Source organism: Macaca mulatta, chromosome 1, assembly GCF_049350105.2.
Source record: "Macaca mulatta isolate MMU2019108-1 chromosome 1, T2T-MMU8v2.0, whole genome shotgun sequence".
Lineage (NCBI taxonomy): Eukaryota > Metazoa > Chordata > Mammalia > Primates > Cercopithecidae > Macaca > Macaca mulatta.
Window position 1 is genome coordinate 105189202 of NC_133406.1, and position 25372 is coordinate 105214573.

The 25372-nt window shown below is 46.9% G+C and overlaps 2 protein-coding genes across 20 annotated transcripts; both read right to left on the reverse strand.

The window, feature by feature from the left end:
• Positions 1-2868: 2868 nt before the first annotated feature.
• Positions 2869-9561, reverse strand: FCRLB (Fc receptor like B). 6 transcript variants are annotated; one of them, XM_001118137.4, is made up of 8 exons: positions 9335-9561; positions 9148-9243; positions 8291-8341; positions 7989-8009; positions 7377-7631; positions 4909-5175; positions 4009-4299; positions 2869-3714 (listed from the first exon to the last, which is right to left on the reverse strand). In XM_001118137.4, the coding sequence occupies exons 3-8, from the start codon at positions 8319-8321 to the stop codon at positions 3305-3307; spliced, it is 1275 nt and encodes a 424-aa protein (XP_001118137.2). In that variant the 5' UTR covers positions 8322-8341; positions 9148-9243; positions 9335-9561; the 3' UTR covers positions 2869-3304. The 6 variants fall into 6 exon arrangements, with proteins under 6 accessions (XP_001118137.2, XP_014969483.2, XP_014969468.2 ...); XM_015113997.2 differs by lacking the exons at positions 9148-9243; positions 9335-9561 and having other exon boundaries at positions 4009-4154; positions 8291-8369; XM_015113982.2 differs by lacking the exons at positions 9148-9243; positions 9335-9561 and having other exon boundaries at positions 4009-4195; positions 8291-8369.
• A 6963-nt stretch (positions 9562-16524) lies between these two features.
• Positions 16525-24755, reverse strand: FCRLA (Fc receptor like A). 14 transcript variants are annotated; one of them, XM_015113959.3, is made up of 6 exons: positions 24170-24465; positions 20377-20394; positions 19961-20113; positions 19399-19665; positions 18656-18940; positions 16525-17792 (listed from the first exon to the last, which is right to left on the reverse strand). In XM_015113959.3, the coding sequence occupies exons 1-6, from the start codon at positions 24297-24299 to the stop codon at positions 17500-17502; spliced, it is 1146 nt and encodes a 381-aa protein (XP_014969445.2). In that variant the 5' UTR covers positions 24300-24465; the 3' UTR covers positions 16525-17499. The 14 variants fall into 14 exon arrangements, with proteins under 14 accessions (XP_014969445.2, XP_077795735.1, XP_014969450.2 ...); XM_077939609.1 differs by having other exon boundaries at positions 19961-20158; positions 24170-24315; XM_015113964.3 differs by having other exon boundaries at positions 20377-20391; positions 24170-24312.
• Between the last annotated feature and the right edge of the window lie 617 nt (positions 24756-25372).

The window sequence follows — 25372 nt, forward strand, 5'->3', positions numbered from 1 at the left end:
TGGGAATTTTCCCATCCTAGTAAGCCTGGGAGCACTATAGGAGACCCGGGCTTATTTCATCCCTTCGGCTTCGACCTTAAAAGACGGGACGCCTTAAAAGGGGCTGTCTATAGGCCTACCTTCAGGGCGCATTCTCTTTCTCAGGGATGTTCCTTGCTGAGAAAAAGAATTCAGCGATATTTCTCCTATTGCTTATGAAAGAGGAGGAATATAGCTCTGTTTCCGTCTGGCTCACCGGTGGTCAGTTCAAAGTCACCTCTCTTGTTCCCTGAACATCGCTGTTACCCTGTTCTTTTTTAAAGATGCCCAGATTTCATATTCAAACACACATGCTCTACAAACAATTTGTGCAGTTGACACAATCACAGGGTCCTGAGGCGACATTCATCCTCCCCAGTTTACAAGGAAGATGACGGGATTAAGGGATTAAAGTAAAGACAGGCATAGGAAATCACAAGGATATTCACTGGGGAAGTGATAAGTGTCCATGAAATCTTCACAATTTATGTTCAGAGATTACAGTAAAGACAGGTGTAAGAAATTATAAAAGTATTAATTTGGGGAACTAATAAATGTCCATGAAATTTTCACAATTTGTGTTCTTCTGCCGCGGCTTCAGCCAGTCCCTCCCGTTCGGGGTCCCTGACTTCCCGCAACACCCCCTCTCTACAAAAATAAAACAACCAGCCGGGCATGATGGCGGGTGCCTATAATCCCGGCTACTAGGGAGGCTGAGGCGGAAGAATCGCTTGAACCTGGGAGGCAGAGGTTGCAGTGAGCAGAGACAGCTCCAGCCTGGGCGACACAGCGAGACGGGAGACTCCGTCTCAAAAAAATAAAAAAGGTAGAAATCTCAGGGAAACAAAATCAGAAGGGGAAAAGAGCCTGGTCACTGAAATAGAGTGCAGTTAACTAGGAAAAGTTGCCTTGGAAGACAGTTCTGAAAAGTGAGATGAGCCTACATCAGAAAGCTGGAAATCAGAGCCACTAAGGCCCTTGTAGACCGGGACCCCAGTACTGAATTATAGGGACTTGGACATACCTCTTCCGAGTTAAGAAAGATCCGCTGAGATAAGTTTGATTCTTCTTGTCTAATTTTAAGTTAGCATTTCCTCCAGTTAGACATACTGATGCCTTCATGTCAGGAATGCTTTCAGATGCTTTCAGCCATCCCAAGTATCCAACAGGCTAAACCACTTCTTTTTTTTTTTTTTTGAGACTCAGTCTGGCTCTGTCGCCCAGGCTGGAGTGCAGTGGCCGGATCTCAGCTCACTGCAAGCTCCACCTCCCGGGTTTACGCCATTCTCCTGCCTCAGCCTCCCGAGTAGCTGGGACCACAGGCGCCCGCCACTTCGCCCGGCTAGTTTTTTGTATTTTTTAATAGAGATGGGGTTTCACCGTGTTAGCCAGGATGGTCTCGATCTCCTGACCCCGTGATCCGCCCGTCTCGGCCTCCCAAAGTGCTAGGATTACAGGCTTGAGCCACCGCGCCCGGCCGCTAAACCACTTCTTAACAAGACTTTCGTGTTCTGATTTCTTCCTACTTCCCCATATTCATCTCTGCCACCTCCTCCCTAAAATACACCTACACGCATATACATAAACATACATAATTCTCCAACCACTCCCAATTATTTGCAGCTCCATAAACATGCTACATTCTTTCATTTCTCTGTGTATATGCATCCTCAGCCTACTTGCCATACCCTCAATCTTTCTCACATCTCCATGTGGTAATTCTTGCTCTTCCTTAAAAATTCAACTTTCTTCCCTGAATTCCTATCATGTTTCATAGAGCACTTATCACATTGCATTGTAATTTATGTGTGCACCTGCCTGCCTCTCTATATAATTTTAGTGGCTTTGTAATAATAATACGGTGAAGAACAATATTTAGAAGAATAGGATGAAAGCTGTTGATATTATTCTGGTTAATCACTCAGAAAGAAATGGAAAATGGGATTGTGACTGAACATCTATAAGCAGAAGTAAAGGATGAGAGAGTACAGTTGTTACAGCTCTAAGCCTTAACAGTGAAACTTAAGAATGGTATGGACCTGATGAGAACGAGGCCTCCTGAGGACAAGTCACACTAGCCCTGCAGAGGATTGATGGCTCCAGTAGGCAGATGGGAAAACCCATCAAAATGGGACTTTCCAGGAACATAACCATGAAATTGCAATTGAAATGGCTTCTCACTTTTCTTCTTTTAACTAAGTGACAGTAAAGTCATCATGCAGGATGGCATTCTGATCTGTGCATGTGCATATCTTGGTGTATTCATGTTGGAAAGGCTCTTACGAAACAAGTTGCTAAGAATGAGAACTCGATTTTGAGGATTTGTCTTAAGGTTTCTTCAAAAAGATTTATCAATGCAAATGGTACACTTATGTAATATATGGCTAAGGTTAGCATAGTCTGCCTGTTGCTACCACAGCCCATCAGTCTGTCCAGCTGCATTGGGGCAGGGGGTGCACCCGGGTGATTTTAACAGAATTCTGCCTGTTTTTTGTTTTTTTGGGACAGAGTTTTTCTCTTGTTACCCAGGCTGGAGTGCAATGGCACGATCTCGGGCTCACTGCAACCTCTGCCTCCCGGGTTCAAGCAATTCTCCTGCCTCAGCCTCCCGAGCAGCTGGGATTACAGGCACCTGCCGCCACGCCTGACTAATTTTTATATTTTCAGTAGAGACAGGGTTTCGCCATGTTGGCCAGGCTGGAACTCCTGACCTCAGGTGATTTACCCGCCTCAGCCTCCCAAAGACTCTGATCCTTTTAACCAGCGAATGGGAGGCCCACACAAACAACTTTTGCTCTCCAAAACTAAATAGAACCCAGGAGTTATTTGAAGATGTAAACTCATCAGTAATAGGACTGAACGTCTTTTTAATATCAACAGAGTAAATTCATTATGAATAATTACACCTCGACCCTAAAATATTATCAAGTCCTCAGTTGCCTCAATGTACTTAAATACCAAAAAAACTGCCTGTGCTGAAATATGTACTGGCTAGGCTTATCTGAAGGGCAATGGGTGACTAAATTCACTTCCAAAGTTAAACCACAATGTAGTAAATAGCAGGTTTCTACTTCTTGCTGAATTCTGTGAGAATTCAAAGAGAATGCTTGTGGTTACAAACTGCTGTGTAAGGTTGAAATCGTCAGCCACTACACTTCGTGGGCGCTCCTTTAAAAACCACAGCAAAACACAAGGATGCAAACAGATGGCTTTGAAAGAACTTCGCCTGAGGGGAAGCAGGCGACCAGGGAGGAATGAGCCTGCAGAGGGGACGGTAGCCGCCCCCTCAGCTCTCCACAGGAGTGGTCTCTGGGGTTCCCAGGCTCACAGCAAAGTGAGAGGTGGGGGTCTCGGGCGTACCCCTGAGCTCCGGGAGGGCCTGTGGCTCCTTTAATTCCAGGACCACCCGGCTCAGAATGCCTTTGAGCAGCTGCATTTCTCGGAGCAGAAGGTCCACGTCGGGTTTCAGGACTCCAGCCGATTGTTCCAAGGGCGTCGGCGGAGCGCAGGCGGGTGGCCCAGCAGTCGGGGCACCACTTGCCGGGAACTGCAGCCCGGTGGAGGTGGTGCTGGGGACGGAGGTGACCGACGGGACCGATCTGGACACCGGGGGCTTTCTGAAGAAAAGCGGCTTGTTTCCAGGAGCCAAGGCTGCGGCCCGTGGGGCGGTGGTGGAGGCCGGGTCCAGGGGAGAACCTGTGAATGCATCACTCCCAGTCACGCGCGGCTTTCATGGTTCTTCTCGGCGCGGGGCTGGGGGAGAGGCGTGGGGCGGTGGGTGGGGATGGGGAAGGCCGGAAGAAGGGTGAAGAGGAGGGTGGCGAGTGGGAGATGGGAAAGACTGGGGGAGGGAGGGCGGGACCCGGACCGGGAGGCGGGGGCGGGGGGGCGAGACGGGGACCGGGAGGCGGGGGAGATTCGTGGGTGCGGAGAGGTGGAAGCAGGGCTGCTCGCCAGGGTGGGCGTCCGGGAGGGTGTGCAGGCACTCACCCGGCCCCGGGAGCTGCAGCCACGGACTGCGTTTCCGGACACTGCGGGTGGCGGTAGCCGCCTCGCACCAGTACGATTCCAGCTCCTCGACCTCCGGCTCCGGGACTGTGTACTCGGCGCCCCAGTCGAAGCGGCGCACCACACGGCTGTACTTGTAAAACGCGAATTGCAGCGGAGTGTCGCGCTTCTGCGGGTGCAGGTGCGTGTCGCAGCGCAGCACCACCCCGCCCAGCGCCGCGCCGCGGGCCTCCGGCGGACCCATCACCCTCAGCACCGGCGCCCGGAACAGTTCTGCGAAGAGGGCGGGGAGCAACGACGCCGGTTCGTCCACCGCTCCACGACCCAGCTCCTTCCTGCTTCCCGCGAGGGCTCCTTGCAGACCCACAGACCAAGAGGGTGAGGGGAGGAGGCCGTGTGTCCACGTGGAGGGGGAAGGGGAGCCTTCTGAAACGTGGGGCAGGGGACCGAGTCCACGAGGGACGGGGAAAGCTTGAAAGGAGGAGGGACCGGGCCCCACGCTTCGTGTCACGTCCCGACTGACACTCAGCTCGGGTTCTGCAGCCTAGGAGAGGAGACACTGCGCCTGCCTTGCAGGACGCTAGGGAGTCGCTCCTTCGTCCCAGTCCCACGGTGCCCCCTGACCCTGCCAGAGCTGCCCTCTATATGGGAGCCAGAGTGAGAAGCCAGGGTGTGCGTCGGGGAAAGGGACCAGCCTCCAAGCAGGCTGCAGATCAAGCGCTCCTTCGCGGCGAAGGAGAGGAGACAGCGTCCGTAGTCTAAGAGAAACCCGCCAAGTGGCAGCTATTTGAACTTCCCGCCCCGTCTTTTCCCGCCGAGCTCCTGTCCCCAAATTTCTCAGTGCTCATTTGCCTCCCTCCCGGGGCCCCTGGTCTCTCCCACCTTGCACTGTCACAGCCACCTTAGCGGAGAACATGGGCGCGCTCTCCACCGGGATGCGCATGGTGCCCGAGCACTGGTAGCGCCCGCTATCGCTGGCGCGCGCCTGCAACACAGTGTAGTTGGCGCTGGAGTGGAAGTAGCGCACGGCCTGGCCGTCGTGGTAGTAGTGAAGCTTGTAGACCACCTTGTCGTACCAGCCGCGGCAGCGCAGGACCAGCGGCTCGCCCTCGAACACTGGAGTATAGGGCACTTGCAGAATCAGCCAGTCTGCGACAGACACCACAGACACGCTTGACTCCACAGAAAGTCCAGCCCCGGAGATCTCCCACTCTCACAGCCTCTCTGCTTTCTCCCCATAACTCCTCTCCCTCCCTTCCCCGCCATCTCCCACCGCTTTCTTTTTTTTTTTTTTTTCTTTTCTTTTTTGAGACACGGTCTTGCTCTGTCGCCCAGATTGGAGTGCAGTGGCACAAACTCGGCTCACTGCAACCTCCACCTCTCGGGTTCAAGCGATTCTCCTGCCTCAGCCTCCCGAGTAGCTAGGAATTACAGGTGCGCGCCACCACGCCCAGCTAATTTTTGCATTTTTTAGTAGAGACAGGTTTTCGCCATGTTGGCCAGGCTGGTCTGGAACTCTGAGCTCAGGTGTTCCGCCCACCTTGGCCTCCCAAAGTGCTGGGATTACAGGCGTGAGCCACCGCGCCTGGCCTCCCACTGCTTTCCTGAGCAGACAGGCCTTCCCTGGTGGTTGGCACCCAGTAGCCTCATAGTGCAAGATATATTTGTAGGTGGCTGGGAAGGAAGGGGGAGGGCTGGTCTTTCTCTTAGCCAGGGAGGCAAAGATGCCAGAGACTTGGCTCCAGCCTCAAAGAGTTTTGACCATAAGAATCAACTATAACCCCTTTAGGAGGGTGTCAGGGTCTTCCTGACTGGATCCTGCTTACCTCTCCCTCACCATGGCAGTATTCACTCCTGCCCCATTTCCTCTCTACTTTCTTCACCTTCCACTCCTAACAGGCTAAGCTCCAGCCATACTGAACTGTTGAGACAATTGGCCCTGTTTAGAGGATTGAGCCCAAGGCCTTTGTACCTGCTATTTCCTCAGCCAAGAAGACTCTTTTCACCTGTTTAAGTTGAGGCCTGCTTCTCCTGCAAGTCTAGGCTTAGACCTTATCTCCTCTAGAAAACATCCTTGACACCCCAGGACAGCCTTAGGTATCTCCTACAGCAGCCCATAATTACCCTGTGATCATTGTAGGACAGTTACATAGCCCTAGCACAGAGCAGATGCCATTTTAGATGTTGTACATTGAGAAAGAATCCTGCAAGTAATAAGCATAATCCACATGCACTGTCTGTAAACAGTAATTACTCCTATAGTACTCAGTATAATTATTGCTATCACCAACAATTTCCAAACAAGAGGCCACAGAGTATGAATATGAAGTGTGTGTAAGTGCTAATCTGAACATTGAGTGATGTGCTTTAAATTCGAAACACAAATGGTGGCTAGGAATGCAACGGCATGATCTCTGCTCACTGCAACCTCCGCCTCCCGGGTTCAAACAATTCTCATGCCTCAGCCTCCCGAGTAGCTGGGACTACAGGCAGGCACCCACTATCATGCCCAGCTAACATTTTTTTTTTTTTGTATTTTTAGTAGAGACACAGTTTCACCATGTTGGCCAGGCTGGTCTTGAATTCCTGACCTCAGGTGATCTGCCCGCCTTGGCCTCCCAAAGTGCTGGGATTATAAGATTGAACCACCATGCCCAGCAATCCTGTACCTTAATGAAGAAATTATTGTTATTTTTCTTATCCTGTTTTAAAACTCTTCAAGCATCTCGAGAATGAGTTTCTCAGCTGACTCCTGTGTACACATATATACGTATGCAATAAAACTTTGAGTAAGTGCTCAGTTCAATTGCTGCTTTTTTTCTTTAGCAAATCATAATTCACTTTTAATCCTCAGAGCAGGCAAAGAGGTACATACTATTATTGTCCCTTCTTTACAGATGTAGACACTGAGGCACAGAGAAGCATCACACTGTTCAACTGAGAGTAGATCCTCTATCTGTGCTCGGCCTGCCAGGGAAACTCACCTTTCCTGTTTGGTGAGTTTCCTTTACTACTCAGTGCTCCCCTACCCCCTAAAGTTCTCTGTCCAGCACTCCAGGTCCTCGGAACCTTTTGCTCTTCTGAGCTGGTCTCAGAAACAAACAGAAATGTTCACACTGTGCCTCACACTGTGGCAGGAGGGTAAGGGGACCTTTGGGGCTAGGCATGCCTTACTGCATCTCTCGCATAGTGCCATGCAGGTCCCTACCTGCTCCAGAGACTTAAGATAGGCCCCAGTGTGGCCCTTGTTTCCTGCACCTTGGGATTGACCTAGTGTTCCCTCCCACCAGAGGGCTAGTATTGCCAGAGGAGACAAGTGCTCCCCCTCCCCTCATGCTCAGACTACTCACCATTGGATACAGAGAGGTGAATGGGGTCACTGACGGGTGCTCCCCGTGTCTGGCATCGATACACCCCTGGTGTCTGCACCTCAATGCTTTTCTTGTGAGAGGGCAGAAGTAGGTGGCCCAAATACCAGAGAGTGCTGATGGGCCGGAGCTCCAGGAGCAGTGGGTGGTATCCATCACACTTCAAAGTTACCCGCTCCCCCTTGAAGATGGTGGTCCAAGGTGGGTGTAGAGACAATATGGGCTTCTCCAGAGTAGCTGGGGTGAGAGGTGGGATAAGAGGGGGCAGCATGCAAAGAGAATCAAGGTGAGGTGCCCAAAGAAACGACCTGAGTTTGGGAAATCTTAGGAAACCCCAGCTCCCAGGCCCCAGCCCATGTACTAACCCATCCCTGCAGGACAGGAGATCACATTCACTGGGTTACAGACTATCAGTCCATCAGCCAGCACCCATTTCTAAATGCCTTCAAGCAAATTTAGTCCCAGTGGTTGAGGAGAGTAGGAAAAGACACTATCCCAGAGCAGCCAAGAAGTGAGGAGTCTACTTGAGCAGGTAACTTAGGGAGTTGGAGTGGAAGTTGTAGAAAATTGGGATGAGAAATGTATAAGACTCACCAGCTTGCCCACTGCTTGAAACTGCAAAACAAGAAAGAAGGACGAGAAAGGGGAAGGAGAATGTTGGTGATGAGAGGAAAGAGACTCTTGATGACAAGAAAGGCTGAATGATCCCAAAACCTGTTTTTCTTCTTTTGCCCCTGGTTTCCAAAGCTCTGAGAAAGCCCCTTCTTCTTTACCCCTCCAGAAATAATGAACCACCTGGAAACTGAGGATTGGATACCTACTCTCCTCTCCCCATACCTTGCTCCACCCTATTCTCCACCACCCAAAGCTCGTCTGCTGCCTCACTGCGGACTCACCGAGGAGCAGAAGGGCTGTCAGTGCCCACATGATGGATCTGACTGCAGCAGCTGCAGAAGGATGGAGATGTGCTGGCATGGGATGGGGAACAGAGAGAAAGAAAGTGGCCAGCGGATGCCACTGAGTACTAGGAGATATTGCTGCTTCTCCCACCTACTGCTGGTTCCTAAGATGGCAGACTGGAACGAGTAGAAGACAGGCTGAATATCAGGTATCCCAAGTGCCAGGCACTGTCTCATCTACCGCCTCTATAGCCACCTCACAGCTCAGGCCAGCCGTGACTACTGTAAGGAAGGCCTGCAGAACTTGTGCCCTCCACAGCACAAGAGAGCCCCATAGAATCCCAGGCTCCAGCAGATGACCCTTCCATCTTCCATCTTCAAGCTCCCATTGACATCCTACTCCCATCCCATCCCTTCTCCAACTTCCAGCCAGCCCTGCAAAGCTCAGCTGAGGAAGACACAGCCTCATGTCCTTAAGGTCCTTTTTCCTGCTCACTCCTGATAACAGACATTGGCGTGAGACCTAGAGAGGTCAATGTTGGGTTGCCTGCCCCCAGAGCTCACATCCTCCCACAATGAGTAGACAAAAAGGCATGACTCACCAACCACCCTTCCCATCCCTATCATCTAGTTCCCCAGTCAAGGATAGAAATGCAATGTGTTTCTTCTTCCTCCCTTCCTGAAATCTTGAGTTCTCATGAATTCTTAAATTCTTAATAAGTTAGAAAACTTCTTTCCTACCCACCCCAATGAGCTCATCCTGAAGCACTTCCACTCACTTATTCCTTTCTTCCTTCCTCCCACCCTTCCCTGCAACCCCTCCCCAACCATGCCCCAGTTCCAGGAATCCTGACCTGCAGCAGAGAAGTCACTGCATCAGCCCCTCAGAAGCCTCTCAGGTCTGACCTCAGGGCTCTACTTCTTGTGCTTTCTGAGCCATGTGACCATACCTGAGCAATGAGGAACCTGAATTTTCATGTAAATACTTAATGAATTTTCCAACCTGATAGTATGTCTTCTTGGACTCTATCCTGTCCTTACTTGTGGTTGTTTAAAACCGGGACACCTTGATCCCTTGGAAATCAGATGGGAAGGAGATCAATTATCAGATACTGTCAACTCCCAGTGAGATAGTATCTTCCCCTCTTGTGGATGCCTGAAGTTCCACTCTGAGAATCCCCTCATATTTTGCTTAATGGAGCCCCTTTTAAAAATGCAAATGCCTCTTAGGAAAATGTGACTGGTCATTTAAATTATGCTGGTCACTTCAGATCATGTTTTGAGTGCAGGTTTTGATAAAAGAGATAAAGTCATGTAGATCTCAAACAAAGTAGGGACACATTTGATAATGTGCCCAAGAGTTGGGGAGGCAGAGAAGAACTAATTACTGGGAAGAGGGATGATCACCTGCCTGCTTTAGGAGTGCCTGGGCTGGCCAGCACTCCTGTGCTTCCCTTCTAACCTGCTAATTCTTCATCTCAGGGCCAGTGTGTGGCTTTCCACATGATCCACAGCCTGCCACAGAGGTCTGACTTCTGCACCACGCCACCACCTGTATGGTAAGAATGCAATGCAGTTGTCAGCTGTCCTCTTAGGCAACAGAAGCTGGCTCTATTTTGGCTTCTCATCCCCCAGACCACAGATGTCAGCCCCTTTACTGGATTCAGAAGAAACCTGAGTACACCAAAACTTTGTGAACTGTACAGTCTTCCCCAGAAATCTCTGGAACCATCCATAGTGTTCATATTATACAGTGCTCAGAATTTGACTTGAAAAATTTCCCACCAAATATTTCTTTATTCTAGGCTGTCCTCTAAGTTTTTCCCAAAGTGAGTCTTCTTACTCCATCTAGGACTTTTCCCCAGAATTTCTAATTCTTCACTCCTTTACAATGCAGAAAAATTTAGAAATTATGATTTGTAACTTGAGCAATTATTTGAGGCCTATCACAACACAACATCTGGACAATATATGTTACCATTTGATAAGCATTCTGGTGATGAAACGTTCTCAGTGATAATTATGGTAATGAACTAATGCTGTTGTTGCTGATGACAGCTCACTTTAGTGTCTCAGCATGTGGCAGGCACTATGCTAAGTGCTTCATAGATATTACTTCACTTAATTCTTGTAAGGCCCTTTGAGGAAGAATTATTAATATCCCCATTTTGCATATGTCCTCATCACCTCAGTTTCCTACTGAGATGATGAAACTGGAATTTGAGTAGAAGTCTGTCTCCAAAATCTGTTCTCTTTTCTCTCTGATTATCAGGGATTCAAGATGCTGCTCATGGCTGGCTGCCGTTATTGGTCTTTGCAAGTTCCCTCTCTTATTGTCTTACCTTGTTGACTTTCATCCACATTACTGTTCTCATCCCCTCCACATAAGCTCCCACTGTACAATGTTTACTGTATGTTCCCATATACATGCAATTTTTATCTTTGAGAAATATTTAGTGTTGTTAATTTACATAAGTGGCATTGTGTTCTAGATATTATATTCACTTTTACTTTTAAAAATTAATCCTAGATGTTTCAAATTTGTTCAGATTGCTCTACATGCATCGTGTTTATTGCTTTTGACTGCCCTAATATTCTTTTTTTTTTTTTTTTTTTTTTTTTTGAGACGGAGTTTTGCTCTTATCACCCAGTCTGGCATGCAATGGCATGATATCAGCTGACTGCAACCTCCACCTCCTGGGTTCAAGCGATTCTCCTGCCTCAGCCTCCTGAGTAGCTGGGATTACAGGTGTGCATCACTACGCCGGCTAATTTTGTGTTTAGTAGAGATGGGGTTTCACCGTGTTGGCCAGGCTGGTCTCAGACTCCTGACCTCAGATGACCCACCCACCTTGGCCTCCAAAAGTGCTGGGATTATAGGCATGAGCCACCACCCCCGGCCATGATAGCCCTAATATTCTTTGCTTCTGCTACACTGCACTCGTCCATTCCCCTAATATCCTAATTGCTGCCCACCCTCAGCTACCACAGACAATTCCACAGTGGACTTCTTGGTACATATTGTGAGGGCTGGATGAATTAACATATGTAAAGGGCTTAGGACAGGGCTTGGCACATAGGAGGTTTCATGTAAGTTAGTGCTGGTAAGGACATGATGCTTCCCTACAGAGCCCTGAAGTGCCTCTATGGGATACACACCTGAGAGCGAGACTGCAGATTATGCTCATGAGTTACATGCACACTCATTCTAAAACCCAAATCTAATTCATCAGCAAGTCCTGATGACTCTACCTGCTACATTGATCTTTTCATACAGTAATTTATTCACTGAGTCACTAGAGAGATACTTTTAAAATGTTAACCATATTGTGTTACTTTCCCTCAAAATTCCGCAAAGGTACCCTCAGAATAAGTTCCAAACACCTTCCGATGGTCTACAGGGCCCTACAAATCGGGCCTTTCTCTGACCGTTGGCCTCATTTCCTATGACTGTCCCCCTCACTCACTCTGATCTAGCCACATTGTGTTTAGAACAGTTGCTGGAACATTCCGTGCTTAGTCTTGCTCCAGGGCCTCACTTGCTGTTCTTTCTGCCTGAAAGATCCTTGTTCTCCTCCCAGATCTTTATAAGTTTCACTTCCTCACTTCACTCAAATATTACCTCCTCAGAGAGATGGTCGCTAACCATGCTGTCTAAAACAGTATCTCCTCACTGTCATTGGCTGGCTCCATATTTTGCTTTATTTCTCATCGTTGTACTTGTCACTACCCGGAATTGTATTTATTTGTTTGTGGTAGGTTTCCCCCCATTGGAATGTAAGCTCCACTGAGGCAGGAATTTTTTCTCATTCGCTGACGTATCACCTACAACAGTGACGGCACATAGCACATGCTGTGTGAGTATTTGTGACCTAAACAAAGGAAGAGATTGAATACTGTGAGATTACTCTCAAAAGTGGCTGCAGAAGCTTATACACCCACCGGCAATTCATAGGGCTCCTGTTCCCTCTTGTCATCAATATTCAGTATTTCTTATCTTTGTAATTTTACCAAACAAGTTTTTCTTTTCCTAAATAAGAACATTTTAAAATTATTTTTATTTTCTTTATTTTCTGTAACCCAGGACAGGGCTGATAATAATATATTTTTTTAAATTACTATTCTTTTTTTTTTTTTTTTTTTGAGATGGAGTTTCGTTCACTCTTCTTGCGCAGACTGGAGTGCCATGGTGCGATCTTGGCTAACTGCAACCTCTGCCTGCCGGATTCAAGCAATTCTCCCGCCTCAGCCTCCCAAGCAGCTGGGATTACAGGCGAGTGCCACCAGGCCTGGCTAATTTTGTATTTTTAGTAGAAATGGGGTTTCTCCATGTTGGTCAGGCTAGTCTCAAACTCCTGACCTCAGGTGATCCACCCACCTCAGCCTCCCAAAGTGTTGGGATTACAGGCGTGAGCCACCATGCTCGGCCTAAAATTATATTCTTTAATGTAAACTTTTCAGCAAAAGAAAGGCATTTCAATACCAAAGGAGTGCAAAGGACAATTTCAGAATAGAGAGCAGAGTACTTCTTTACATTGAATGTCTTTAGCTTTATGAGAAATTCACATATAGTTAATGAAAACTAACAGTGCCTGTCTGAAGGAACTCTGGCAGGAAGGCTGTGCTGTAACTCGTATTTCTCCACATCTCCTCTTGTCCAGTGGGAAGGAAGAAGGTTGATACCAAGAGGGAGGAAAAGTTTTAAGAAGACAGGACTAGGATAAGGCCTATCCAAACACACCCTCCTTAAACTTCCTCCTATGATTCTAGCAGGTCATTTTATCCCTTCCCTAGTCTCTTCTAAGTTGTAACTGAACCAAGTTTTTCTACCTTGGGCTACTGGGCTGGGCATAGAGACCTTTGTGTTTGAGAGGAGCAATGCTACTCCATATCTGATCACCCAGACCTGTTAACACCTCTCTTCCTCCTGTCCCTAGCTAAGGCCCTTGTCTGTGAAGTCTGGATGAGAACAACAGCCTTCAAATCTACCTCCCTCAACCCCTCTTCTAGTCGCCCCATTCACCTTGTACCACAATAATCATACTAAACATCACTTTTCATGAGTTCCTTCTTTACTCGAAATTTACCTACAGAATTCGATCAATTTTCTTATGGACATTTAAAGAGCCTCTATAGCACATTTAAGAGCCTCTATAGTCTGTTTACTTCTCCATTATTATTTCCTTCCACTAAACTCTGTTTCAGTCAAAGGATTTACCTTCTTTTTCCCTGACATCTGCATGCCAATTTTCCCCTTTATGCGCTTGCTTACATCATCCCACTCTGGAACATCCTTCCCTGTCTTCTCCTGTTCTCTAGGTCTGTCATGTTTTTCAAGGCCCCACCCATGTATTATCTTCTTCATGAAATGTGCCTGAACACTCCAGTCCCCAGTGAGTGATCTATTCCCTGAGTTCCCGTCTTGTTCATCATCATCTCCACTTTCAAATGCATAGCTGGTAGTACAATATCCTATTGATAGAGTTTGGTGTTTAATATGCTTTGAAACAAATTAACATGGTAATTTACTCATTTTCCTGTTGGTGGATATCTGCACTGACTTCTTTTCAACAAAAGAAAGGTATTTCAATACCAAATTTTGCTTTTACAAGTTTTGTTACTATAAACATTATCATACCTGTTGTCTGGTGTGCATATGCTAAATTTTCTCTTGGGCACATCCACCTAGGCATGGAATTCTGGGTTATAGAGTATGCATATACACTATTCAGCTTACAAGATAATGGATGTGTGTAACACAATAAGAAATATATACTTTTCTCTGCCACTTTGGGTAGCTCTTTGGCACAGAGCTACCAAAATCCTGGGGATTTCCTGAGTGATAGGGATGAGAGGAGTATCTCTTGTTATGTATAATTAGCCCCTTCAATCATACCTGACTTTATGCTAATAAGGTGACTCTTAACTCTGCAATTATAGGGTTGGAACTTTCAGGGGTCTGTGCTAACTCTGAGTAGTTAGAGTAAGAATTGGTAAATTACACAACATCTAATTTGTTTCTGCTGAGAATTAGAGAATTGCTTGGTGTGGAAAACTCACCTTGACCTCCTGGAGGAGAGAGGGGCTGGTGTTTGAATTAATCATCAATTGCCAGTGATTTAATCAATCATGGCTGTGTAATGAAGCCCTCATTAAAAACCCTAAATGGTGGAGTCCTAAGGGCTTCCAGGTCAGTGAACACATGGAGAGGCTGGAGGGTGGCACACCCAGAAAAAGCATGCAAACGCTGCACCTCTTCCCACTTACCTTGCCCTACGTATATTGTCATTGGCTGTTAAGTAAACTGTTTTCCCAAGTTTTGTGAGCCATTCTAGCAAATTATTGAACCCAAGGAGTTGTGAGAACCTCTGACTTATAGCTGGTCGGTGTCAAGTACCAGAGACCTGGGATTTGCAATTGGCTTTTGAAGTGAGAGCAGTCATGTGGGACTGACCCCTTAACCTATGGGGTCTGTGCTAATTCTGGGTAGTTAGAGCCAGAACTGATAAACTGTGGAACATCTAGTTGGTTTCCGCTGAGAAGCAGAGAAAAACTTGGAATGGAAACCCACATATTTGATGTCAGAGGTATTGTGAGTGGAGAACAGTTTTCCTTTCATGTGCTGGCTATCTAATGTTTATTTCAGAGACAATGTTGAGCATAGCTGCATTGGGACCTCTGTCAGTTACAGAATCTTAAATGGCACAAGCCATAAACCAGATCCATTGTAACAATTCCTCTTCCCTACTCCCTCTCCAACCTTCCCAGGCTAGACAGAAAGAGATAGGTAAATGCTTGCTCTCCCTCTCTCTCTCTCTCATTCGTTTAGCTCTGTTCTTGCCTTCCTCATCCCTGTTGATAGGAGATCCTCTTACTGAAGTTTCTAAGTCCTTGACCAAGGCTGGGTCCCCTGGAGAGAGTCTAGAGATTTAGCTGATGCCAGATATAACATTCATCCTTTAAGGTCCAGCTTCATTCCCATCCTCTTCAAGATGTTTTCCCTTATTTTGCTGGCCCAACTCAATTCAACTAAACAAAATATACTGAGAATTTACATATGTCTCATTAAACTAGACATCAATGACACAACATGGAACAAAGAGCTCAGGAGAATTTTCAAAGAGCTCACCCTCTGGTGAACAAAAATGAGTAATAAAAAATTAAAATGCAGTGTGATGATAGAGGTGCACAGATACACATGGATGAGGTGTACAGAGATGATATTTATCTCAGCCAACTGCATCCACTTTTTCCTTCCCAGATCTCTGATAGCTTCTACTATCTGTAAATGAATTCCCCATTTAGCAGGAGCTTGCAGGATGCATTCATGCATATGGGAGCATTAGCTGAAATCAACTCCATGTAGAGTGGTTATAATACAGCATCTTTGGAGACACATCTACCGTGGTACATTGGCAATTGAGCTTCCATTTTTTCAAGTCCATCAAAGTCATGACATAGTTCTGGTCACTCTTGCAACTCCCATTCATACAATTGTAAATCAGTCCTCTCAGGCTGTAGTGATGTTTACGGACTTCTACCAATTCCCAGATGCCTGCTGATCTTTTTTTTCCCTCAAAGGTGCTAAGAACTACCATAAAACTCTCATTTTACCATCAGCATGATTCTATTTGTTTCTTTGTGGCATGTCTAGAATGATCATGTGCATGTCTTTTATAAATCATTTTGGGTCAAAACTGCACATAATTAATGGCACAAAGAAAGGCCACAGTGGAGAAAATCACACCGTATAATTTAGAATAACATGGTAGAACAGCCATTGGTTGAGGTCATTATAAAATGGTGTGCTAACTGAGTTGAGGTTACTATAGAGTCTGCCAGGCCAGCTCTCATTGGCTGAGAATGTACAATAGAAGTCCAAGCATAGAAAAAAGTATTAATACGAGACTAAAACAGTGTCATTATGTGTTATTAAAGAAAAAGATTTCAGAGACAGATGAATTAAATAAAAACAACTATCTGCAACTCTGGCAATATTATATTTGGTCACTTATTTCTGAGTCCAGTAGGATCCTGTGGGAAATTTTTATATACCCTGCTTTAATTGTGTTATAGGATAGGCTATTATTCTCTTCTATCCCACAGTGTAAGCCCTCTGTAGACAGAGACACTGTTTTATGAGTATTTTTAACATATCATAAACTCAGCCATGTAGCAGAGGCCAACTGCCTAGTCTATTTGGGTTGCTATAACAAAATACACAAACTGAATAGCTTACAAACAACAGAAATTTATTTCTCATGGTTCTGGAGGCTGGAAGTTCAAGATCAAGGCAACAACAGAGTCGGTGTTCGGTGGGAGCTGTTTTTTGGTTCTTGTATACGTCATCTTCTTGCCATGTCCTCATATGGTAGAAGGGTGAGTTAGCTCTCTGGGGCCTTTTTAAATAAGGGCACTAATCCTAATCATGAGGGCCCTGCCCTCCTGATCTAATCACTTCCCAAAGGCCCACTTCTTAGTGCCATCACCTTGGGGATTAGGATTTCAACATATGGCTTTTGAGGGGACACAAACTAGAACTAAAGAACAGACCATCGCACCAACTAAAGACTAGTATGTCAATAAGAATAGCTGAATGAGGCTGGAAAGAGATAGTAATTAGAAAGGGCAAAGTCCCATTCCAGAGCCCCACACTTAGGATTTCATTAGGCTGGGGTTTCTCAAACTCAATACAACTGACGTTTTGGGCCAGATTATTTTTTGCTGTGGGGTACTGCCCTATGCATTATAGGATGTTTAGCAGCATCCCTGGCTTCTATTTACTAGATGCCAGTAGTACACACATCCCACCACCCCTCAACCCCCCAAGTATAATGACCAAAATGTCTCCAAATATTGCCCAATGTCGTCTGGGGAGCAAAATTGCCCCCAATTGAGACTGCTGTATTAAATCCACCTGCATTAGTTCTCTTTAAATCACAAAATTCTGGTCTACATAACAGATAGAAATTCCTGATCTAAAGAGCAGAATTCTGTTGTGTTAAGAGAGAATACGCAATTATAACTAAACTCCAATTCTCACTTTGTACAAATTTATTTACACTCACCTATCTACATTATTCTAACAAAACACTGGGACAACCTGTAAAAGTACTTATGCATATGTGCAGGACAGGAAGAGAAAACATAGAAAGAATCAGATTTATTGGGGTGGTTAAGCGAGATCGTGGACGAATTGTTTACTCCTATTCAGCAGTAGCCTTTGTGGTCCCAGGCTTCCGGTGGCCAGATAATTCCCTCAACTCCATAAGCAGGTGACCGAGGAGAATTCTCACATCCTGCATGTGTTTGAGAAGAAGGCCCATCTGGTGATACAGATGGGGATCTGGCATCCCCAGAGGAGAAGAAAAGCCTGGATCCTCAGAAGATGGGGTTGGCGGTGGAGGCAACGGCCCAGGAGCCTCCTCAGGAGCAGTTCCTGGAGCAGCTGATTTCTGAGGAGCTGGATTCAAGGTGGGAGGTGCAGAGCCGGAGGGACCTGGATTACGGGGCAGGAGGCACATACAAGAGTGAAGTCCGACTCTGGCCCTTCCCTCCCATCCCTGGCCAAACTTTCTTGTTCTCTGAAAGTGGCTGTAGGACTCAATGGCAGCAGGGACTTGAGGACTCTAGTGTCCCTCCTGGTCCAAATTTTAATCTGAAGCTTGGCCACCTCTGTTTGAAATTCTTCAGCAGTGAGGCTTTACCACTGGACAGCTATAACCATTAGCCAGTTCTTTCTCTATCAAGGCTGAATCTAATTCCCTGAAGCATGAATGTGGTAACTGGTTCTAGGTCAGCCTCTTTATTATATATGACATTAGTCTAATTCCTTGTGCTAATGCCAGCCTTCAGCTTTTTGAGGACACCCCTGCTGGCCTCTGAGTCACCTCCTATTCAGGATAGCATCTCCAGCCCCTTCCATTATTTTTCATATGGCATGACTTCAAGCCCCCTTATCACCCTGGACACCTCCTCTGGGAGTGTTTCAGGTCAAGGGCAGCCTCTTAACAGTGGCTCCGAGAATTGAACATAGACTTCAGACTATCCCATCTTCATTCCAGATATTAAATTCCTATAAATGCCCAGAGAGCATGGGGGGGATGCTAAGGCTTGCGTGGCAGCAGGTGTGGAGCTGGCTCAGCTCTTGGACTGGTGAGGTGTACACCACAGTCTGAGGGAGAAGTTCTCTATTTGTGCTGTCTCTCATCATCAGGGATTCTGGCCCATTGTTCCTGTCTTTTCTGTGTCCCTTCTTAACCTGCTCACACCGAATCCCAGCTCACAGGCCAATTCATCCTATCTCCCCTTTTCACTCACATGCATGCCAAACAGACACCCTGCACTCTGATACAAACTCACCCTGCACTCTGATCTCTAGCTGGGGGCTCTGTTTCCAAACTTGGTTGTCCTCAGTGGCTGCCTCACACCAGTATGAGCCGGAGTGATCTTCTGAAGCTGTGGGGATCTGGAATTCTGAGGAGAGCCCCCTGCTTTGCACTGTCCTTCCATCCTTGTAGAAGGAGAAGAGGAGGCGGGCAGCTGACCTCTGCAGGGGCAACTTTGTCTGACAGCTCAGGGTCATGGGGCCTCCTGCTTGGGGTTCAGCTGAGGGTATAGCTCTGAGAATTGGCGCTGGAAACAGTTCTGGGAAAAAGGCAAGAAAGAAGAACTCAGCCATCTTATATACAGGTAGACACATGCAGGCGAAGAGCCTCGGGGAGTCACACTTCCTTTCCCATTTCCAGCAGGAATGGGCTGTCTTAGATTCCATTTGAATCTGTCAAATTCTTCCTGCAAGTAGACAGGACTAAGAAAGATCCACAGATGGGCAAATCTGATAGTAGTCCAGACACCCAATCAGTGAGCGCTGGGAAGCATAGATCTGGGTGGTAGGAACCATGCTGGACTCTGAGTAGGGCTGGATGACTTGAAAAGGCAATGTTGAGGTCTCGTCCCTTTTGAAGCCCAACTTGGGCATTTGCCAGCAACCTGCTCCATAATCTTTTGATGATCTTGCCACCTCTAGGCTAAAGAAAGACAATTTGGGTTCTCTATCTCTCCTTACCCTCCCCTGCCATGAAGATGCTGCTTCTAGCTCTCACCTTGGACTGTGATATCCACAACAGATGCTGTTTCTGGGCTCCCAGGACCAGGGCTCTGGAAGATGCCACTGCAGTGGTAGTGCCCGCTGTCTGCCTCTTGTACCACGGCGATGGAGAATTCCCTGTTAGGCCCGGGGGGACCCAGAGCTGAGCCATCTCGGTAGAAGGTCACCTGAGTCAGTGGCCAGTCTTGCCAGGCCTGGCAGCGCAGAACTAGCGGGTCCCCTTCAAATACTGGCTTGGCTGGACCTTGGAGGATCAGCCAGTCTATGGTCCAGAGAAAGAGCTGAGTGTCACCCAGGGCCTCCCTTGGGAGCTACCCCCAGGGATGCCTACTCCCGTAAACTGTCTCTGAGGGTCCAGGTAAACTCTCACCCCTGGTTGGGAGTATGGGACAACTTCCCTAGGGCCTAGGACTTAGAGCACCGTGGTTGCTGTGGGCTGAAGACTGGGAAGGAAGTACCTCATCCCATGGCCAGTTTCCTAGGGACACGTTCCTGGGTGGGCTCTGGGGCTGAAAGAAGGGGTTTAGGGCACTGTTCAGGTCTTCCCAGGACCTCACCGTAGGACACAATCAGGTGGAAGGGTTCACTGAAAGTGTAGCCCTTGACCTGGAAGCCAGCTTCCCTTGCATCAGTCAAATCATCCTCCACGTGGCAGCTGCTCTCCTCGGTGCAGACAGGTCCCTCACACTGCAGCGTCTCAAAACTGGCAGCTGAAGAGGGCATGGCCCAGGGAGAACCAGAAAATGATGCTGCAACTTGGAGAAAGAGGACAGGGTTCCTCCATCTCCCAGGAGAATCATCCTTCTTAGAATGAGACTAGTAAGACACCAAAACCTTTTTTTCAGAAAGACCCCTGTGAGTGTCTCAGGGGGATAGTTTTGACCTTGATTCACGGGCGCCCAGGTGCTCTCAGCAAATGCACTGTGGTTTGGAGAAGAGGGAGGGGAGAGAATGAAAGAATGGTGAAACTCACCGGCATGACATCCAGCTGCTGGTACGGGAAACCAGGAGCAAAGACAATGGTAACTCGAAGCAGGTGAGGCATAGGACAGGAATGAAAGGGAGACATCAGATTCTAATGTTCATTGGGTACCAGACCCTGCTAGCACTTGTGTGCAATATCTTACTTCATCTTCACAAACTTTCCAGGTATGTGACTTTATCCTCATTTAATACTCTTAAAGAAACACACTTAGAAAACCAAATTAGGCCTGGCGTGGTGGCTCATGCTTGTAATCCCAACACTTTGGGAGGCCGAGGCGGGCGGATTACGAGGTCAAGAGATCGAGACCATCCTGGCTAACACCGTGAAACCCTGTCTCTACCGAAAATACAAAAAAAAATTAGCCAGGCATGGTGGTGGGCGCCTGTAGTCCCAGCTGCTCGGGAGGCTGAGGCAGGAGAATGGTGTGAACCTGGGAGGTGGAGCTTGCAGTGAGCCGAGATCGTGCCACTGCACTCCAGCCTGGGCAACAGAGCGAGACTCTGTCTCAAAAAAAAAAAAAAAAAAAAAAAGAAAGCAAGAAAGAAAAGAAAGCCAAATTAATATACCCAAAGCTTAAAAAGAGACTAAGCAATGGAGCAGGAAAGGCAGGTGTGTCTGAATCCAAAATCAGTGTTCTTTTTACTTCACTGTGCAGATATGGTATTATGGTATACTTCAGTCCTCAGACCTTCCTCGGGGACTTTCTTTCATATTCTGATTTTTCCCAAACTTCACTTGGCTCCTCAGCCTTGAATATGTTATCTATCAAAGAGCTTTCAGTACCCAGCGGTGTCTCTCCTCCTTTCTTCCTCCCCCTTTCAGGTCTTCACTTTTCAGCCATCTCTACTTTAATGTCCTCTGCCACTTGAATTTTCCCAGGTAGTGGCATAGGGCTTTCTCTGTCTTTTCCCCATCCTTCCAGTCCATACCAGTAACTGTGGAACAACTCTTTTCTCCAGATTGAAATTGAGAGTCATCCATTTCTCACCACATCTTCTCAACCTATCTCTTACCTTCATGGTAGACCCAGGCAAGGGAAGTGACATGTCTCCCTTCTCTGGGACTGCTCCTTATCTCCCTAACTATTCTCCCCTTTCTCCAGCCTCATGACCATTCACATGTGCATACTTCTTCACTCCATCCGACTGTCATTTCGTGCCCCACTTGCCTTTATTCTCTTGCACTCCCAATAGCCCAGCGTTCTTCTTTGATTACCAAGGCCCCTCTTTACTTCCTAATTCTCATCACAGCAGTACCAGGTGTTTTCTTTCCATCCTCTCTCAGCTCCCTTCACTGTAATGCTACCTCTTTTCAGTTCCTCCACTGTCACCCAACTGTGCTCTGCCTCCTCTCCATTTTTTCTTTTTAAAAATAAAATCTTGTCCAGGCACGGTGGCTCATGCTTATAATCACAGCACTTTGGGAGGCTGAGGTGGGAGGATCCCTTGAGCCCAGGAGTTTGAGACCAGCCTAGGGAGCATAGAGAGATCCTGGCTTAACAAATAATTTTTTAAAAATTGGCCAGGCATGGTGGCACTTGCCTGTGGTCCCAGCTACTTGGGAGGCTGAGATAGGACAACTGCTCAAGCCCAAGAGGTCAAGGTTGCAGTGAGCAGTGATTGCACCACTGCACTCCAGCCAGGGTGGCAGAGTGAGACCCTGTCTCAAAAAACAAAATAAAATAAAATCTTGTTGGGTTACTGGGAACTCACTCAATAAACCTTAGGTAGTAGGTACTATTATTTTCATTTTACAAATGATAAAACTGAACCAGAGATATAAAAAGTGATTTTCTAAAGTGACATAGAGCTGGTACATAGAAGAGGGGCTTGAAACCAGAGTATCTGATTCCAAGTCTGCCGTTCTTATCACAAGACAAAAACAACAAAAAAAAATTATCCCTAACCACAAGTAGCTCTCAATTTAGTGGAAGACACAGGTAGATGAAAATATTATTTCAGCATAAGTAGGAAAATATTATAGTAAGAAAATGTATCGCAAGCAGCCATTGGAGCAGAAAGAAGCATTCAAGAAAAGCTGCCTGGAAAAGATACCACTTAAGCTGAGTCTTTAGGGGTACCTACACATTTGCAAGGAGGAGGAGAATAGGGGGCCATCGAAATAGCTCATTTCAGGTGGAGATGGTGGTATAAGCAAAGCCTTAGAGACAGGCAAGAGTCTGGTGTGTGAGTATGTAACTATGAACTGATTGAGATTTATTAGAGCATAAGTTACAAGGCTGAGAGGGTAAAAGCAGAGGCTGCTTGGCCTTTTGTGCCATGATAAGGAATTTGGGCTGGTAAACTTGAGTTTTAGAAATTACTCTGTCTGCAGGGTACAGAATTCATTTCAAGAACACAAGGTTTGGACAAGGAGATTAGTTAGGAATTTACTGGACTAGCCCAAGTCATAGAGGATGAGGGCTTGTCCTAAGACATTAGTGATGATCCCTGGAAGGGACTGCTTCTATGAGCAATTTAGAAGGTAAAACTTGCCAAACCTAATGATTGTCAGATTTAGAGAATGAAGAAGAAGGAAGAGTCTGGATTGTTTCTCAGGTTTATGGCCTTGTAAGGGTAGATGTTGGTGTCATTAGCTGAGATCAGAAATAGTGGAAAATGAATTAGTCGAGGCGGGGGGCAAAAGGACAGATAAGTTCAGCTCTGGTCACATAGTGCAGAGACACCTGTGAGATATGTAGGTAGATATGTCTGGTATGAAGCGTGATATTTGAATGTGAAGCTCAAAAGCATGGTTAGGTTGGGGATATGATTTGGGACTCTTAAATACAGAGTTATAGTGGCAAAAATTATATAGTCAAATAAGCTTATGAAGGAGATTGTCTAAAGAAAGAGGAGTACAGAGGCAAGGCTATGACTATAGAGAACACTACCGTTTAAGGGGAAGAGAAGAGAAGCTATTAAGGGATCAAGAGAAGTCCATGTAGTACGAGGAGAAAATGGTGCCATGGAAGCCAGGGTAGTAGAGAATGCAAAAAGAAGTAAGTGATAAACAGTGCAGGCCGGGCGCGGTGGCTCACGCCTGTAATCCCAGCACTTTGGGAGGCCGAGACGGGCGGATCACGAGGTCAGGAGATCGAGACCATCCTGGCTAACACGGTGAAACCCCGTCTCTACTAAAAAATACAAAAAACTAGCCGGGCGAGGTGGCGGGCGCCTGTAGTCCCAGCTACTCGGGAGGCTGAGGCAGGAGAATGGCGTGAACCCGGGAGGCGGAGCTTGCAGTGAGCTGAGATCCGGCCACCGCACTCCAGCCTGGGTGACAGAGCGAGACTCCGTCTCAAAAAAAAACAAAAAACAAAAAAACAGTGCAGCAGAGAAGTCCAGCAAGATATGAACTGAAAAGCATGCCATAACCCAGTCAATATGGAGGTCATTGTGCCCTAGACAAAACCGATTCCAGTGGAAGCCAGGCTGCAAGCATTGAGGAGTGTATGAGAAGTGAGGAAGTGCAGATAGCAAGTGCGGACTATTCTTTTAAGAAAATTTGTCTCATAAGTGAAAGAAAAGAGTTGAGATTACAGCTAGAGAGGACATCATGGTCAGAGGGGACTTTCAGGATGGAAAAGGCTTGAAGATTTTTGTATTCAGAAAGTCATTCAATCCTGCACACCAAACTTTCTTATACCTACCCTTCTTATTCCACCTGAACACTGCTTCTCTGGAGGGCCAGAATTAGTCCATGTTTCTTTCCTTCAGGTCCTTTCCCCAAAGTTAAGCAAAGCTCCATTCCCACACCAATATTCAAATATTTTACTTACCTAGTAGCATCTGGGATGTCCAGAGCACACCAAGGGAAAGGTAGAGGGCCCAGGCCATGAGAACACAGCCCAGCTTCATGGTGACTGTGTTTAGGTCTCCTGCAATCCCAACAATGATTTTCTTCAACATGAAACCTCTTTGATTAGAAAAGAGGAAGTAAATCTAACTGTCTCATCTCCTTGCGTCTGGGGTCTATTTTCATTTTCAAGTTTGTAATTGGCTTTCATCATTCAGATTTGGACAACACGCTTTCAGCATAATCTGCATGTGACAAAATGGTAGCACTCTCAGCTGTTCTCAACTGACCTCACAGAGGTCAGGGGACTTTCAAAGCATGTCATTGTCTGATAGCCAGCTGGCCTTCATGTACGCTCTGGGAAAGGTCAGTGCAACAACCACCCTTTTCAATGGTGATGCAACTGGGGACAGAAGGTGGGATGTTGTTTTAAGGCCGATAGAAAATCACTGGGGAATCAACGATGAGAATTCAAATGTCCTGCCCATTCCAACACTTATATGTTTCTAGTGACTAGAAGGTAGCGAGACAGAGAAGGAAGATTAGTCATAGCACCAAGTTAGATATCAGATTAGTCTCTAGTAGGCTCTGACTATCCAAACCCCACACAAATATGCATGCAAATTTCTCTAGACTCGTGTCAGCTCTCTGCTTCTGGAGCATGACTAAGGCTGCTCAGTCTCAGTGGAAATATGAGTACAAGGCAGGGAGAGTCCACTGGGAAACAGTAGAAGAAAAAGAAAATCTATTCCCAGAGGATCCAGCAGTCAGCTCAGGGCTTAGGCTCATAGCCAAAGCTCAAGCCACTGATCCTGAGGAAATTAGAGACAGGAGGCATCCGATATCTTGAGAAACCTGAGGAGACTCAGGAATAGGGGCAATATAGAGGCTACAGCCTCTCCCTTCAGTTCCAGGTGGCCTTCTGGGAACCATTGTCGCTGTCTCTGAATGTTTTCTATTTGCTTGAGGCCTCCTCAATGGCAGGGCCCATGTGTCTTTTCACAGTGACCACATGCCTCCCCTTTCTCTCATCATAACACCCACCAGACCTCCAGTAGGTTATTTGGAGATGAGATGAGCCATCAGAAATGGGGTAAGGTAGGCCAAGCACTGTGGCTCATGCCTCTGTAATCCCAGCACTTTGGGAGGCCAGGGTGGGCAGATCACTGGACTGGAGGTCAGGAGT